The following is a 17,300-nucleotide window of genomic DNA, read 5'->3' as shown; positions in this document are numbered from 1 at the left end:
GTTCAGAAATTCAACCATGCTGCTTCTGATTTTTCAAAAATGCATATTCATTCCACTAGTATCTTCAGAATTATGTCTGCTTTGTAATATTAAAGAATTGCTGCATTCCTGCATGTCATAAAATTTTAATTGAGCCGCTTTCAAAGATTCCAGAGTATTTGTAACACTGCTGTGTGATAATTATTCTTACTATGCTGTGTGTAATCACCACACAAAACCTTCAAATTCATGTTAGCAGCTAAAGAAAACAATATCAAGCCAAAAATTCTGGGGCAAATTTTCAAGTGGTATAAATCACTATACATCTGCAACTCTGATGGAATTAAGATGATCTGCATTAGATTCTGTGTATTCCTTCTGCATGTAAAATTTGCCTAGCAAAACTAAGTGCTCACTATATTGGCCATAGTCAACTTTAGACTGTTATAGTCTGGAAAATGCACAAGCTTCTTTCACAGCACAAAGTGGAAAAAAAGATATTCTTCCTTCCTTATACATTATAAAGATGTGTACTGCAATGGGTTCTGGAGTGGATTTCTGCATGTGTGTGTTTTGGGGTTTTTATTGTCTGGAATTTTGGAGAGCTTTTTGTCTTGTTTCAGGGAAGGTGTTAAAGTGTTGGATCTTTGAGGGGTTCTAGTTGTTTTTTTTATGATTCAATACAGTTAACACCAAATTTTGTACTTTTCAGTGACACAAATGACTAAATTATTTGGTATTTCAGTCAAATAGTCGCAACTAGAATTTTCAGGCAATTGATGGAATAGGCTTGTGATCCCAATGCACTGCAAAGAGATGATGCCCTTGTCCCTTAATGCGATCAGGTTTTGAAAATATGTTCTTCATATTTTTTAGAATGGAAGCAATGTTTGATTTCCAACAGCTGAGTTGAATTCTTCCAGTGTTACTTCTCAACATAGCTGAATAACAGTGTTTCAGTGGTGGCCTTTGTGTAATCAACACATATTCTTGTCACTTCGTGCTTGAGAGGAAATTAGAAGACATTTTCCTTTCATACCTATTTCCAGCCAATTTCCTCATCCTTCTCTCTTTTACACATGAGCAATTTTAAGTTGTGTAAATAACACTATTTCCCCTGCTTTTTATTTTAGGTTTCCTTTCCCAACCCCCCTACCCTTATAGTACTTTGCCTTCTCATCAGAGAATAGGCAGGAAATTATCCAGTTGCATTTTACATTCATTTTATCATTAGTCACTACTACTTAATGTATGTATTTATGCAAATTTATGTCTAAAGCAAATGTTCTTTAATCAGTTTGCACATACCTGAAAAACTTAGGTTTTCAATAGCAAATTAAATAAATGCTCTCAGTGACCATTTGGATTGTTTGCAGGCAAAGTCCAGTTCTGTGAGCATACCGAGACAATGCACATAAACACACATCCTTACAGAAAGCCTCCCCTCTGGTTACAGAACATTGCACCAAAATAAACATTAAAAAGCATTAAAAAAAAAAAGTTGCACAACTTGAAGCCAGAGCCTCAAGTGATACAAAGGCCATGCTGGTTTACACCAGCTGTAACAGGGCTACAACTTGCATCCACAAACCAAATGCATCAGATCTCTCCATCCACAACCAGCACACAGAAAGGGGATGTCCCTTGCATGCAAAGTCGAGTTTAAAGGGTGATCTTGCTGTTGGTAGCAATTTATCCTACCTCAAATCTCCACGACTGTTGCTGAAAAACAGGTCCTGCCTTTTAATTTTTTTTAATGTCTTTTTACCTGAGTGTGCTGCACTACAGCAAAGACAAGGGGAGTTAGAAATGTTTGAGCACAGTGCAGACTAATCGCCATGTCACTCAAAAGGGGACCTAAACCTTTAAAATCTTTTTTGCACGCCATCATCATTAAAACGCACCGCCTGCTTGCTGATACTGACGGAAACAAAGGGAAACTGGGAGCACCAGAACCTGCAGCACTCGCATCTCTGGGAGAGCAGCGAGCACCACAACAGCAGCAGCAGCAATGGCGAGGGAAAAAACCCTCATTTATAACCAGTGACAACTAAAACCTATGAAGTTTTTAAAAGAATGTGATTGTTGTCAAAAGGAATTGGGTACAACAATGCTGCGTTCAGCTCTGGTTCCACTCAAAGCCGTGGCTGAGGGGCTCTGGGAAAGCTGCTGGAAGGCTGGTGGGCACAGACCAGCAAGAAAGTGAATTTTGCATACTGTACGGATCATCGCTCAGTTCAGGGCAGTCATATTGAATCTGTGATCAACCAATTGTGCTTCATGAAACCGTCAGCCCTCATTTATGTCTAGCTGTTTTCTTCTGTCCTGCTGTAAACAAGCTCTGCTCTGAGCTGTCTCCCTACCCTTATCTGCTTACGAAGATCACACAGACAGACCTCATCAGCAGCCTTAGAGTTAAAGTTAAAGTTACTGCTTCCAGACAGCAGTCCCCATGCAAGCTGGAAGTCAAAAAGAAGAGCAACTTTGGAATGACAGAGTTTTAGTTCCTTTTAGGAAATGCATACCTTAGATTCATACACATACTGGCATGTTATGTCTCTTTCATGAAATTAAATTAGGTGTTCCTAATATGAACAACTGTTTCTAACATCAGCAAACTAGCTCAGCAGATTCATCCATGGTTTTGTTTGTGGGTTGGTTGTCTTGTTGTTGGTTGTTGGGTTTTTTTTTTTTGTTTTTTCCTTTGGGGCCTTGTTTGAATACAGCCAAAAGAGAAGTAGCTGGAAATATTGTCAATCTGGTAGGGCTCCAAGAACATAATAAGGCCTGAAATGCTCCAAGGAGTGTAACAATGGTAAACAGGAACAGGTATGTTGGCTTCTGTTCTCATTCACTTCAGTGAGAACATTAGCCTTTCAACGGAAAGCAGAGCACAGTTTTCAAACAATGATCCTCTTGCATAAAAAGGGATAGAGCTTCACTAAGTACTCATTCCTCTGTGAACACACTCATACACACACAAATGCATTACTTGGTATTTACAGCATTTAATTCTTGCAACCAGCTGCTAAGTCCCTGTTAAGGCTTTCCGTTATGCAGCTGGAGCTGGAACCTTTTCCTTTTCCCAGCCTATTACTTTGTCTATTTAAGGGATGGCAGCCAAAGAGAAACAGCTTGGTATTTGCACCTGTCTGCTTTAAGTACTCCATGTTAGATTTTGCAGAGAACAAACTCTTCATTGCTAAAGAGAATGACACTTAGGAGGGTCAAAGATATTTTTAGTTGACTCTGCAGCAATCAAAAATAAATAAAATTAAATAAATAAATCACCCCACTCTTTGTTTATTCCAGCTAGACAATGAGGCCAAAGGAAAAGGCTTGTTGTAAAAGAGCAGCTCCGTGTGTGGGTGGAAGATGTAACCCTGTGTGTCTAGTCTAATAGAACACCAGGCACAGCTAGGCATGAGTGAACCTGCACGCTGCCCACGCAGGAGCACGTGGGAGAGCTTTTGCCTCTTCCCCTATAAAACACAGAAATGCTTCAGAAACCAAATATGTGCTAAGAATCCTTCTGAATTTCTACATACCGGACTGCCTTTTGAGGACCCACAGAAAGCTTTGCTGCCTCGACAGTGAGACCTATGAGAAAATTGATTTTATACAATTAAAAAGAATTGTACACTCCATTCATGAGTATGCTCAGAGGTGTGCAAGCATGGCCATACATAGCCCCACAAGCTGGAGAGTAAATCAGTGAGGGTGCATATCAATCAAGTAACCCACGTGTGATCTTTCAGCCCTACACAAATTATCTTAGCACTCTTGCTTCTTGCTGGGAAACAAACGTGGTGCTTTCAGTCAACTTTCATTCACAATTGCACTGAAAGAAACAACAATCTCACTGGTGTATTAGCTCAGTTACTAAGAAGTAGTCTTTTTATTGCTTGCTCTTAAAATAGAAAAGCCCTCAAAAAACTCAAGCTACAGAGCTGATGACAAGAACAAAAAATGCCAGGGGAAGAAAAAAAAAAACTAGAAGGGAAATAAAACAAAGTAAAACATACAATTTATTAAACAAAACATTGGTGCTACATTTTGATTTCATAAATTGTCCCCATTTGTACTTCCTGCTTAAACAATAACTAACATGACGATGGGTTAAATGAAGTTGAGATTGTCACAAACATGGCCTCACTAGTAATTAATGTAGTTTAATATGGTTGTTGGCACACATCTCACATGACAGATAATGTTCCAACATGTCACTGATAGGACCTTTCAGCACAGCTTTAGGAGATCTACCAGGCATTGCTGAGGTTGGTTGGGTCAAAGGGTTGAACCATGTGTAATTCAGAACAGAAGAGGTCCCACGGTCACTCCACAAAAACAATTACACTACTTATTTCACTCCGTCCCTTGCCCGAAATTCACAAGCCTCACAGTTTCAGCGCAGTCAATCTCTCTCTGCCCTGGGGCTATGAGCCACATGAAAATATGTGGTGCTGTGTTTATAAATCTAATCAAAAATAGAAACAGTAGACAAGCACAATGAGGTCCTACTATGGATCATGGGAATTCTCTAAATTCTGAAGGCACTTTTGTTTAACTTCTGTGGGCCTTCTCCTACCATTACATTGTCTGGTACTCTCGTTAATCATCTCCTTGACTTGTCAATGCTATAAAGGAGCCTATGCGTCTGCTGACTTCCCTCCCATCACACTACAAATAATATTATGAAATAGCAATGCTAGGAATAGCCCCTTTCAAACTTTTCTCTTTGGAAAGCATGGTTTTTGCTTCACTTACCTCTTTCTCCATGCCAGCCTGCCCTTTCTCAGACCTGCAGCAAAAAATGCTTCCTCCTGCAACAAAGGAAAGGCAGTATATCTGAATTTTCAGTCTGCTGTTCTTAATACCACTAGGTTTAACACCCAGACTTGCAGAGTACCAGTCCATAAACCTGATGAGATGGGATGGGGGGGAGGGAGTCTTTCCTGATGCCTTCCCCTCTCTGATCTTGTCAAAGAGCAAAGGGATGATGTAGTGCTGCTCCTTCATTTATTTTTTTTTAAAAATTTGCATCAGCCAGTTAAAAACAAATCTGCTAACAAACATAAACAAAAAAACATAACTTAAAATCAGATGAAGCAATGCCAACAAAAACTTAGCTTTAAGTGGAAGTAGGCCAGAAGTAGATAATTTCTACCACCAGAGAGTAACTAATGACATGACACAGAGTTTGCTGTAGAATACACCTTACCTGAAGACTACAGTACCAAAGCTTTCAAACACAGGAACACTTCTGTAATCTGGCATTCACATGGCTCCTATTTGTGCTTCTTTTCCTATGCTGGGGGTTCCACTGAAAGGATTAAAATTTTCCTCTACTATGAGGTTATAATTTGCAAACATACAATAACTTCACCGTTTATATATCACGTCAGCAAAAAGGCCTCAATTTTATACCAGCTACTTTTGTCTCTATGTGGGAATAAAATTCATTCATTCAAAATGGCCAGACAGGTTGCCCCTGTGGCCACTGAAATCAATGGCAAAACTGAGTCTGACTCCACAGTTTCAGGACCTGACCCACAATGAATAAGCTTCTTCCTTGACCCACAAGCTTCTTCCTTGGCCAGATTTTCCCTTGAGCATTTACACAAACACACTTTCAGGTTATTTTGCTGAGCCTGAAAACAAAACAAGATTTTGAACAATTAAAAATATCCCTTCAGAGTCCCTCAGAAGACTTAGGTGACCTTCTGGGTCAGAAGATGCCCTGTACAAAGTACATGTTTGGCCCCACTTGAGGAAATTCTCTCTCCTGAGGGCACCAGGCAAAGAAGTGCCTAATTCTGAGTATGTGCTTAGATTTCATTGAAATCAATACAATGGACAGTGGATGGGGCCACAAGTGCTCCATGGAAAAAGGTTTCATTGTCACTCCAGTTTCTCACTAATGAATCAAGGGCTGAGCTTTTGCCCAGGCATTGCTGATGCTGAGAGCCTGTTGACCTTTGCCATCACTCCTTGATTTCAGTGTCCTTCTTGGGGTGCCAAGGCCATTGAAGCGATGCTGGAGGCTGTGAATCCAGCAGCTCTTGCTCTTCCTAGAGCCAGCCCTTCCCAAACAGCCCTGCACCACAGGCCACAGCTGTTACAAAGCTCTCTGCCCCAGGGCACTGTGCAATATTGAAAATAAAGCCCCAGCAAGACCCTGCAGATAGGCTCAAGTCACAGATCTGGTCATTGTATATCTCAGAAAACAACTCCAGTCCCAAATCCAAAATCTGGGATGGGTTTTCAGGACAAGGTAGTATGTGCCTTTCTTTTCCAACTACTGGAACTGAACATCCACTGAATGTACTTGTTTCAAGCCCAATAGCATGGCATATGGCTTGTTACAACTCAAAGGGGAACAGCAGAAAAGAACCACCTGTATGAACCAAAAGCAACAAAACTTGAAAGGGCTCCTTTCCTCCTCAAAGTAGAATGGTGAGAAGCTGTCAGCAGAAGAGAGCTGATCAAGACATAAACTGTGAATGCAACATTTTCATCCATGGTCAACATCTGTGCCTTGTAGAAGAGCCAAAGATGCAGCAATAAGGACTTGTGAAGCCAGAACAGCCCAGGAATCCAAACATTAATGGGAAGACTTGGAGTTGCATCTTTAAAAATGTGATTGATTAAATAAGGACAGCAAAGGCAAACACAGATAAACAATGAGCTCAGAAGAGACATTAACAACATCAGGGTCATAACACTGATTTTCTTAGAGTTCGAGAACTTCCTATTATTTGGGTTTTCCAGGAAATTTATTTTTGTTTGTTTGCTTTGGTGGGGGACACTTCATTTTTTTTTTAAATGAAGGTGTTAGACATTGCTTTTCCTTTTATCTTTATAGTACCAAATGCAACACATTCAACTCTGCATCAACTGATGCTGACTGTGGCCTTAGTTAACCTCACCAGCCTATTTTCTTTAGCTGAATAACGGCTGAATCATTAGCATTCAACTAGCTTGCAGTCCTGAAAGAATACAGCAAAAGCAGAGTACATGATCTTCTCAGCAATCAAAACATAACATAAAAAGTATCTGAGATCCCACCAGGTATTTTATTTCATACCTGGCTGATGTATTTTGCATTAATTAGGGATGGACTTCAGTTATTTTTAAGTGCATTTGTAGTAAAATGGCAAAGCAAAAAAATTACTTAGAAGTCCTTGAACTGGATAGTCCATTTTGTTTTTTAATTTTTCACCCAATTATGCTCTTTTCCCCCACAAGAGGAAAAACTAAGGATGCTAGATTAAATATGCAAGATATATTAATAACTTTCTGTAGTGAAAGCAATGTATTTTTTAATACAAAAATGGAGGAATTAGAGAGATGCACAAAAACACTCTTTTAGCACCACAACCCTATTAACAGGCTCCCATCACCAGCTGCCGCTCTGGGACAGATCAAAACAACACACTCTTTCACTGGAGCATGCTCAGGTACATATTTCTCACAACAGTTGATACTTTATGCTATATCAGCCACCAGAAATCACTTTACCAATGTACAACAAGGGTCTTACAAACACAGCCATAAAACGTACGGTTTTCACCACGCTGCCACACAGAAGGAAAGAACCCTCCTGTTGGTAGCTGTGCACCCAGAACCTCCCCAGGGTGCCCCCCAATGCCCAGGCACATTATGAAGGAGGGCAAAGCCCAGCACAGCTGAGGTGCTGGAGGAGAAGCAGCGGGTTCATGGCAGCAGCAGCAAAGCAACAGTTTGTCACGGCAAGGGCTGCCCTCGCTGCTCCCGCACCTTCACCTGGGGCACCATCCATCACATGCTAAGAAGCAGTGCTGTGGGATCCCTGTGCTGCAATATCGGCAGAAACCACTGAGTAAATGATAACCCTAACAGCCCCGCTTGTAATTCCCTTTGGACTCTCTCATAAATACCAGGTAGCCGGCCTTGCTCTTTAAGAAATATTTCTTCAGGGGAAAATTGCACCTCCAGTGAAGAGAATCCATCAGTCACTTAAATTCAGCAGGGCTGACCTTTGAAGCCAAAAGCACTGTGCTTATCCTCCTTTAATCATCAATTTTGGGAGCAGGTCCTTCAAAGTAATTTCAGATCCATGCTACATTTTTACTTTTAATTTTTTTTTAATTTATAAAGAAAGGAGTTTTCTGCAATATGCCTTTATAAAGATCATTAACACACTCAAAATTAGGCTCACATTAAAGTCATTCACTTGATAAGTTGTGATGTTCCTAGCCTTTTTCTGTGTGCCTGAAAAGGTGGATAGATATATGATTTTTCTAATGATAAACCTCAGTAGGTAGCTAAGCACCACTCAGCTGCTCACTCACTCTCACTGGAATAGGGGTTAGAGTCAGAAGGATAAAAGTACAAAACCTCATGGGTTTAGATGCAGACAGGATTGGAGGGGATTTAAAAGATCATCCAGTTCCAATTCCCGTACCATGGGCAGGGACACATGTCAGTAGACCAGGTTGCTCAAAGCCTCATCCAGCCTGGCCTTGAGCACTGCCAGGGATGAGATATTTGCATCTTCTCTGGGAAACTCACCACCCTCCAGTAAAGAATTTCTCCCTAATATCTATTCTAAGCATAATCTCTTAATTCAAAGCCGTTTCCTTTTGTTCTGTCACTATGTGCTCTTGTAAAAATCTTTATCGTTCTTGTAGACTTCATTCAGGTACTGAAAGGTCTTGATTAGAATATCGTGAAGCCTTCTCTTTTCCAGGCTGAACAATCCCAGTCCCTTAGCCTTCCCTTAGAGGAAAGGTGCTCCATCCCTCTGATCATCTTGGTGGAACTGCTCTAAATTTGCTCTGACAGGTCCATGTCCTTCTTCCTGTGCTCAGGGCTCCAGAGCTGGAAGCAGCACTCCAAGTAGGATCTCACCAGGGCAGAACAGAGTGGTAGAATCACTTCCCTTGCTCTGCTGGCCATGCTGCTTTTAAAGCAGCCCAGGATATGGTTTGCCTTCTGGGCTGCCAGAGTTTATTTTTTTAAATTAAGGGAAAAAAAGAAAAGGGAGTAGGGAGGGACCCACAAGTAAACAGTGATGCAAAAGGAAACAATTGCTCACCACCAACCGACTGATGTCCAGCCAGTCCCCAAACACCTTTCACCCACTCCCTGCACAGTCTGTTTTGTTGCTGGACATGACATCATATGTTATGGAATATCCATTTGGTCAAATGGGGTCAGCTGTCCCAACTTCTTCCCCTCCCAACCTCTTGCACAGCCCCAGCCCACTCACTGATGGGGTGGTGTGAGAAACAGAAAAGGTTTTGACACTTTGTAATCACTGTTCATCAATAGGTAAAACATCCCCACGTTATCAACACTGCTATAACAAACCCAAAACACAGCCCCACACAAACTACTATGACGATATTTTATCTCAGCCCAAACCAGCGACTCCTGGGGAAGTTGGAAATACCAAAATTTAGGTTTTGTGCCACCATTCCGATAGTCTCATTTCCCATCAAATGGAAAGAACCACACATGAACATTGACCACACCATTTCAGAGCCTGACTTAGGTATGACCCTCTCCCAATGAAGCCCCAGGCCTCATGTTTAAGAGTACTGAAATTTTTAGTGATCTTCACCTGACAGTCACTATTGAGGAAGGAAGAAAACCAGCCCCAGCCTGGACAAATGCCTTTCCAGAATGGGATGAAAAGCTCACAGTCTTTCTTTCCAGGCTTTTTTTTTTTTTTTTTTTTCAGATCTGCTCACTGCAAGACTTGAAGGCAACTCAGTAGCAGGTAGCAGGATTGAGAGACCAAGCACAGTAAAAAAATCATGCTCCTCATGGTCGTGGTCAAGCCAAAAATTCTTTTTCCTCCAGTTTTCTATTTGTAAAAGAGGTGCTCCTTGTTACCTTTGTGATCCTACCAGCCACAGTGAATTTCTGCACAGCACTCTGGATGCAACATGATGGTATCAGGAACTTCAGCACTACCACTGTCCTTAATTTTCCCTTCCCAACCACATCCCAGCTCTTAACCAGCAAAAAGGAAAAAAAAAATTCTTTTCTTTTCATTACAGAAAGTTTTGTGACTTGTAATTCTTAAATTGCATGGCCTTCACATTACAGAAGAATGTTAGAAGTACTGAGCTGCACATGAAATCCTGAAAAAAAAATAATATATGCTTTAGAGACAAAACCAGTGAATGATTTTGCTTGTGCAGAAACAGCATTGTAAACTCTAAGTAAACATCATATGCAAAGGTAAATTAAAAAATTAAGTATAAAGTACTCATTATCAGTCAACATTTGTGGCAAGAGACACAACCTCTTTTTGAAAGTGTTTAAGAATTTCCTCCCTAATTTATTTTCAGGGAACAAGTAGTTCATTTTCTGACTACATTTTGTATTTGCCATAGAGTTTAGTACTTCCTTATGAACATCTACTTTTCATTTTCTGGTTACCACTACTACTACAAAGAAAAGCAAACCAATCAGAAGTTATTTTTAGGCACCCTGCAGTTTAGGAAATTAGCCTACAATGATTGGAGCATAGTTTTCCAAGAAAGTTTCACTGTAAATAGTACAATCTGCACAATCTGTGCTCTCTTCTCAGGGAGAGAATCTGCACAAGGAAAAATTCAGTTTTGCTGTTTGTTAGTTCAAAGATCAAAATTTCAAATATACATATGAAAGTGTAATATGAAGGGTTTTCTCTCTGAATTAAGCGAGAGTATAAACAAGAATTCACTGGAAAATACAGGAAAATGCTTCTTGTAAAAGTTGCACTTGTTACATACATCACTTCAGATATCAATACTGTTGCTAATAGATGAGGAGAGTTTTCTTTCAGTCAAAGAGACAGAAATCATACTGTATGAGCAGTCCCAGAAGGAATACCTTTAGTTGTTCAAAACATATTTCACTTGCCTCTGGCAGGAGTTTCCGGATTAGTGTCATATATGTGTCAACACAAAACAACACAGGCTACTTGTTCATACATTCCCTTTAGTCCCCCTTATATCAGCCTCTATGCCAGCTGACACTGACTGTACATATATATATCAATATATCCAACCCAGTGAGTGCACTCCCCTATCAGGCACTTGTTAACAAGACATAACCACCAAGTATGAGTGAAGGGAAACTGAGGCAATGGCGTAAATTAGGCAGGGAATTAAGAATTAGGTATGCATTTCTAATTTGCATACCACTAATTAGAAATGGCAGTGTATAAAGACATATTTAGACTAATAAGCAGAGCTGCAGCTTGGTTTCTATGACCCAGTCAGCTGATAAGACCTAGACACACACAGTTCCAAGTCTGGAATGGTTTCCATTAATTTTCGATCAATAATAGCAAGAAAATTGTGCCTGGCATGTTTTAAACTTGGTATCTTCAGCCAGCACAGCTGGATGTGAAGTTTCTTTGTCCCAGCCAGGAAATCAGCACCTGAAATTCTGACTCCAAGATCTGAATTCCTGGACCAAATCTCCCTTTGAAATAAATGCTAGTGATGTTTCATTTATTACATGCGAAAAACAGCTACCTCAGGACCTGGAACAAGCAAAGAATAGTCAAACATGACTGTTTGAGAATTCCTGCATTTTGGGATAGATGGCATGTCCAATAGGCCCAAAGCTGTTTTCTAACCAATGGAGAAGCTGTAAAACTGGTATGCCCTCTGCTTGACTTCCTCTGGTAGAGCAGAAGAGTCAGCAGCAATTCCATGGCACGCTCTCCTTGGTGATGCAGCAGCTTAATAAATTCCTGCTGTTTGTCCCCTTCTTCTCTCCAGCCATTCACTCCTGTCCTTGGAAAGCAGCTCACTGAAGTCTCACTGGGCTGTACTTACTGTAGATGTAAGCCAGATTAAAAATATCTGTCCCCAAAACACCTCTTTTTTTCATTATTTACCTTGAATGACTTCACTGGTCATGCACTTGATTCTGCCACTGCAGCCAGGGCACAACCAACCCCATCAAGCAAAAAGATTATCCTTAAGTGAGCTTTCCCATCAGAGAAAACATATACTAAAGCTAGACCCTCATAATGACATTAAAGTTTACTACCAGCCCCATAAACTAAGATTCTGAAAACATTTATGTTGCCTCTACCAGAGAACAAAGTGAAAAACTACAGTGATGGATACTGTGAGACCTAGAGTAGAATCTAATAGCATGTTGCAATAGCTACAGCTAATTAAAACAAAACAAAGCCCAAACAAATAAACAAACAACAACAAAAAATAAAACAAACAAAACCAAAACAAGAAAAAGTTTCAATGAGGTAGCATCCAGCAATGATTTGAGAATTTAGAAACAGGAAGGAGACACATTACCACATGCATCAATCCAGCACACACCCAGAGAGGATGGCCACACATTGTGTGTGTGTGTGTGTGTGTGTGTGTGACCTGTCCACTGTCTTGGAGAAGAGCAGGGTAGCTCTACTTCCTTCTCACCCTTTTGGGCACAACTTGATGCCCCAGTTTTGGATTGGTGCAGTGTGGAAGTAAAAAAAGCAATGAATTTGCCTTTCTACACAAGTCCATCAAAGGGCTTAAAGATCAGTGAAGTTTTTTGAGGTTTTAGTGGCATATTAACATTTTGATAACCTGTCTTTGAAGAGACAGTTTCATGTGAATTGTGGGTAAGTTAAGCCAGAAGAAGCTGTTTTCTGAGCATTACTTGCCATGTTGGAAGAATAAGTGAGGTTTGGATTTCTTGTGCTTTGCTATCTTGGGTCATACCCAATCTGAAAATAGACTTTAATATTGTGTTTTACACAATTTCAGGAAAGGGTTTGAAGAGCAATGCTACAAAGCATGTCATTTACTCGTTAAAGACACTACAGTCTATAGGTTCATTGATTACCTAGTTAGGATTTGGTTTGGACAATTAGTAGAATTTAAAAGCATCTTACATATTGAGTGGAAGACATTAAATGAGGAGGAAGTCTGTAATTTATAGGTCTCAATCCTGAAAAGCATTTATGCACACACTTTCTCCTTGCATGAATTACTTTATTGAACACAGCAGACTAAAGTACAAGCTCACTCCCAACTGAGAACATTTGTAGGAAGTGGATGTGTGAAAATTTCTACATAACCGAAAAGACACAATTGCATTTCATTTTTTTCTGTCGCCTCTTCCTTCCTTCTGCCTCTCTCCCTCAAATACCAAGTTAAGGACTAAAGGAACTCGTTCTAATATATTCTCAGCAATTTCAAGTTGGTATAATTGTACTGATTTGAGAGAACTCATTTGTGAAGTTCCTCATTCAGTGAAGATGAAAACAGTTTCAGATACTTACTGCTGATCAGTCACACATAAGACAGCCCAATTTTTTTCACCAGAAATTTCAACATGTTTATTTCATATCCTAATAAACTGAGGGTTTTCTCATGCAAATTTTAACAGCAGACAATACAGAGTTAAAAAGAGTGACATGGCATATTATGAGATTGTATACAGTTTATTGTCACCTTAATTTATTCCTACTCATTTATTGACCAGGGGTTAAGTACTTATTAGAACCCCAAAAATTAAAATTGACAGATGAAAAATCCTTCCCAGTTGTCATTTGCTACTGCTTTTTCTTCAAGTGAAACCTTTGCTGGCCTACCACTTTTACTACTGGTTTACTACCTACCCAAAACAGATGCCACAGATTGCTGAGTGTAGAAGCAGTAACTTCGAGCTATTCATGAGTAGCAACTTTTGAGATCAGACTGATTTTGTCACTGCAGACTCTCCCACTGCAGCCTACATGGTGCCGGGCAGAAGTCAAATTAGGCACGGAGCCCACTGGAATCAATGAGGAGACTACCACTGGAAAACTTGAGAGCATGCTGTCAATATACTACACAAGTCCCATCCAAAATGTAGGGATCTTGGGAAATCCATAGAAGCTGGTAGAAAGAGCAGAAGTGACAGAATTAGAAGTATCAGAATTAATACTTTGTGAAGTATTAATACTCACAGAGATCTATCACAGGTTGGACAGCAATTGACAAGAATTATTTATATAGCATGTTTATTCCAGATGATATTTCCTTGTGGGTTTTTCCCATGATGCTGAAAACTAAACTTACATTAAAACTAACATCACCGGTTTACTTCCTTCCCTTTAAATCAATTCACCTCCTAAACTGTTAACACCAAAATTAAATGAGAATTTGCAGAAGGTCATGTTAAACTCTTGTAAAATCAATCTCTCCCTCAGACTTCAAAAGAATATTGAACGTCCTAATACAGCCCTGATCTACAAGTGAGTGGGTGATTCTGCACAGTGCCACCTTCCTTCCTCACACCAGGACTTGGAAGAAACCTTCAGCAGATCTTCCATTTTGTTCCATCTGAACAAAACCTATGTTTTTGCTCTGTACTTGACAGAAAGTATAGAAAGGCAGTAGTAGTAAAATGCAGGATGTAGAGCTCAAAATGCTCCTTTCAGGCCCTGGCTCACTAATGTGGTCTTCCTAGTTAAGACTTTTCATGTTGCAAGTAGAAACTGTATTGCAACTATGGCAACTGTATGTGGCTTTTTGTCTCAGAATAGGTGGATTAATCCTCCTCCATTTTTGACTCATGAATAATAAATGGGTGACATTTCAGTTTGAAGTTATCAATATTGCCATTGGTTAAGTGTAAATCTTTAGATAGTTACTTCTTACACTTTACACTTTGGTGAAGGTAATCTTTAAGATGAAAAAGCAACTGTTCTTCCTTAAGATTCATATAGAATGCTTAAAAATTTTCCCTTTTCTTTTTTCCTTTGTTTCCTATTTCTCCCTTTCTTCCCCCCACCTTTTTAATATCTGAATTAAGAATGCAAAATCTCATTTTTCAAGATATTTTGTAGATGCTTCCAGAGCAGAGGACAGCTGGACTAGGAAATATCTTCATCTGTTGAATAAGTGAAACTGCTGGACGTCTCACATGTATCCCTACAACTGGTTATTGGGCTACAGTTAATAAAGACCAAAGAAAACAAAACAAAGATGATCACAGGAGTTTATGCTGCAGTGAGCTGTGTGTGGGCAAGCCACTCCTCAAGCAAAATCCAGCAGGACTCAGTGAGATCCCAAAGGTCCTCTGCAATAGCATGACTGCAGGACTGTGGGCTGAATTGAACGTGGAGCCCATCTTCTAAATGCCTATCCACATGCAATTCCTTCAGCCAGTTAATTGCATCAGATGAACAGGTTCTTAGTGCCACTTTATATGAATAATAAGGTGTTGTAGTCTAATCCCAGCCAGAAACCAAGTCTGCACTTGGTAGGATCTTTCCCTGATCCTACTGCTCACTCTGCTACCAGTAGGATCAGGGAAAGAATTCGAAGGAAAAAAAGCAGAAAGCCCATGGACTGATGTAAAGACAACTCGATAGAGAAAGAAAAAGTAGCTCACACCAGCAAAGCAAAACCAGGAATTAATTCACTTCTTCCCATGGGCAGGCAGGTGTTCAGCCCCCTCTGTGAGAGAAGGGCTCCTCACATGTAATGGCTACTAGGGAAAGCAAACACCATCACTCCAAAGATCCCTCCTTCCTCCTTCTTCTCCCCACCTTTACATGCTGAGCATGATGCCATATGGTCTGGAATATCCCTTTGGTCACTTGGGGTCAGTTATCCTGGCTGTGTCTCCTCCCAGCCTCCCATTCATCCCCAGTATCCTCAATAGTGTGGCAGTACAAGAAGCAGAAAAGCTTGACTCTGTGCAAGCTCTGCTCAGCAATAAGAAAAATATCTATTTTATCAACCCTGTGTTCAGCACAAACTGAAGACAGACCTATACCAGCCACTGTGAAGAAAATTACCTTCCCTCACACCAAAATCAGCACATAAGGAAAACTGGACATTAAAGCTTGCCTCTAACCTTGAGGGCTTCTTTCTTTCCCTTGTACTAAACTATGACAACTTATCTGATAGAACAATAAATATCATATTAGCACTGGCACTCTGTAGCATGCTATAAGCTTCTTAGCACTTTATTTTGCCCTAAAAACACTGTTTCATGCCAATAGAGTAGACTTATCTATGGTATTTGGCTAAAGATTCTGAAGTCCGTCCTTTTGCATGGAAGGAAAATATTTCCTTCTGCATGCAAATAAAGTATTTAAGGTAATGGTTTTATGAAGCAAACAATGACACTTCACTGTAGTGACTCCTTTTTTCCATCAAACATTTATGAAAACAATAATACAGAAAAACAACAGGACAGATCAGAACCAGGAGTCTTCTTGGTCATCCCATCAGCAAAAACAATAGACATGATATTTTTCAAAATAGTTGTTTTGTCCTCTTACAAAAGTTATAACCACTTTGTAGTCTTTAATAACAAGTTCAAAGATGGGTTCACCTTAACAAAAAGATGAATCTGGAGTAACTATCCCATAGATCCCACAACAAAGCATATGCAGATATTTAATATGTTAAAAGCAATAACTTTTTGTTTTTTTCTGCCCTCCCTCCCCCAAGCAGAAAATCACAGGAAGAAGGCAAGTTTCAGGAACCAAGACATTCTACTTGAACCAAAAAACGTGATTTATTACCACATTTTCTTAAACTTATTCTTGGCTTTGATTCAGGTTCACTGTGCAATCTTGGACATGTCTCCAAGCTTAACTGCTAAGATGGATGGATGGCGTGGACACATAAGTTGGGAAAGTTAAGCAGGCTGGGGGACTTGTTTCAAACCCCCAGATTCTGCCATGCCTGAATCAGAAACTAGATTTTGAAATAGTCACTGGAAATACAACCTGGCAGCAAAGCCATTCCCTGGAGAACTTACTTTGACAGTGCAGGAAAAGTTGCAGGAAAGAAAAGAAAAGCTCTGCCCCAGCACAATTGGTTTGGCATAGGATCTGAGTTTTTCCATACACTCAGCCATGGCTGCACCTGACCACATCTACTGGGATCATTGGTTTCTTGTGATGGGGAAAATGCATTTTTAGAAATTAAATTTGGGGTGAGAAGGAAAGTAACCTAAAGAGTTGCAGCAAGGTAAAACCCTTGCTTTAGCTACAATGAAGAACAAGCCTGTCTGGCATCCTTCAAAAAAATCTCCACTTACAAGCTGCCATCTGGAGGCAAGCTGACCAGAAACACACAATGTCCCTTCTCCTGAAACATGCAAGGCAATTACACGAGTCTCCATGTGAAATTTACACTTCATACCCTATTCATCTACCATGAAACAGCTTCCTTTGCCACACAGGCAACAGGAACAAGCTGGTTTCATATCAGGGTGTCAAAGAATTTGCTTCAGGTTGGACCATGAATGTTCATCCTTGATGCTGATGAGATGCCTTGAGAGCAGCTTCTTTCACACCATCTGCAAATGGT

The 17,300-nt window shown here is 40.1% G+C and overlaps 1 protein-coding gene across 1 annotated transcript in view; it reads right to left on the bottom strand.

Annotated features, from left to right (window-relative positions):
- LOC135442918 (uncharacterized) overlaps positions 1-17,300 on the bottom strand; it is a 150,186-nt gene that overhangs the window by 43,232 nt on the left and 89,654 nt on the right. Inside the window, exons 4-5 of the mRNA XM_064703195.1 lie at positions 4,747-4,802; positions 3,528-3,579 (exon numbers count right to left, since the gene is read on the bottom strand). Coding sequence (XP_064559265.1) covers positions 3,528-3,579; positions 4,747-4,802 — 108 coding nt within the window. The remainder of the gene's footprint in view (positions 1-3,527; positions 3,580-4,746; positions 4,803-17,300) is intronic.

The sequence above is a fragment of the Zonotrichia leucophrys genome, chromosome 2, assembly GCF_028769735.1.
Source record: "Zonotrichia leucophrys gambelii isolate GWCS_2022_RI chromosome 2, RI_Zleu_2.0, whole genome shotgun sequence".
NCBI classification, from domain to species: Eukaryota; Metazoa; Chordata; class Aves; order Passeriformes; family Passerellidae; genus Zonotrichia; species Zonotrichia leucophrys.
Note: the sequence above shows the minus strand (reverse complement) of the source record. Positions and strands in the feature narration are given on the sequence as shown.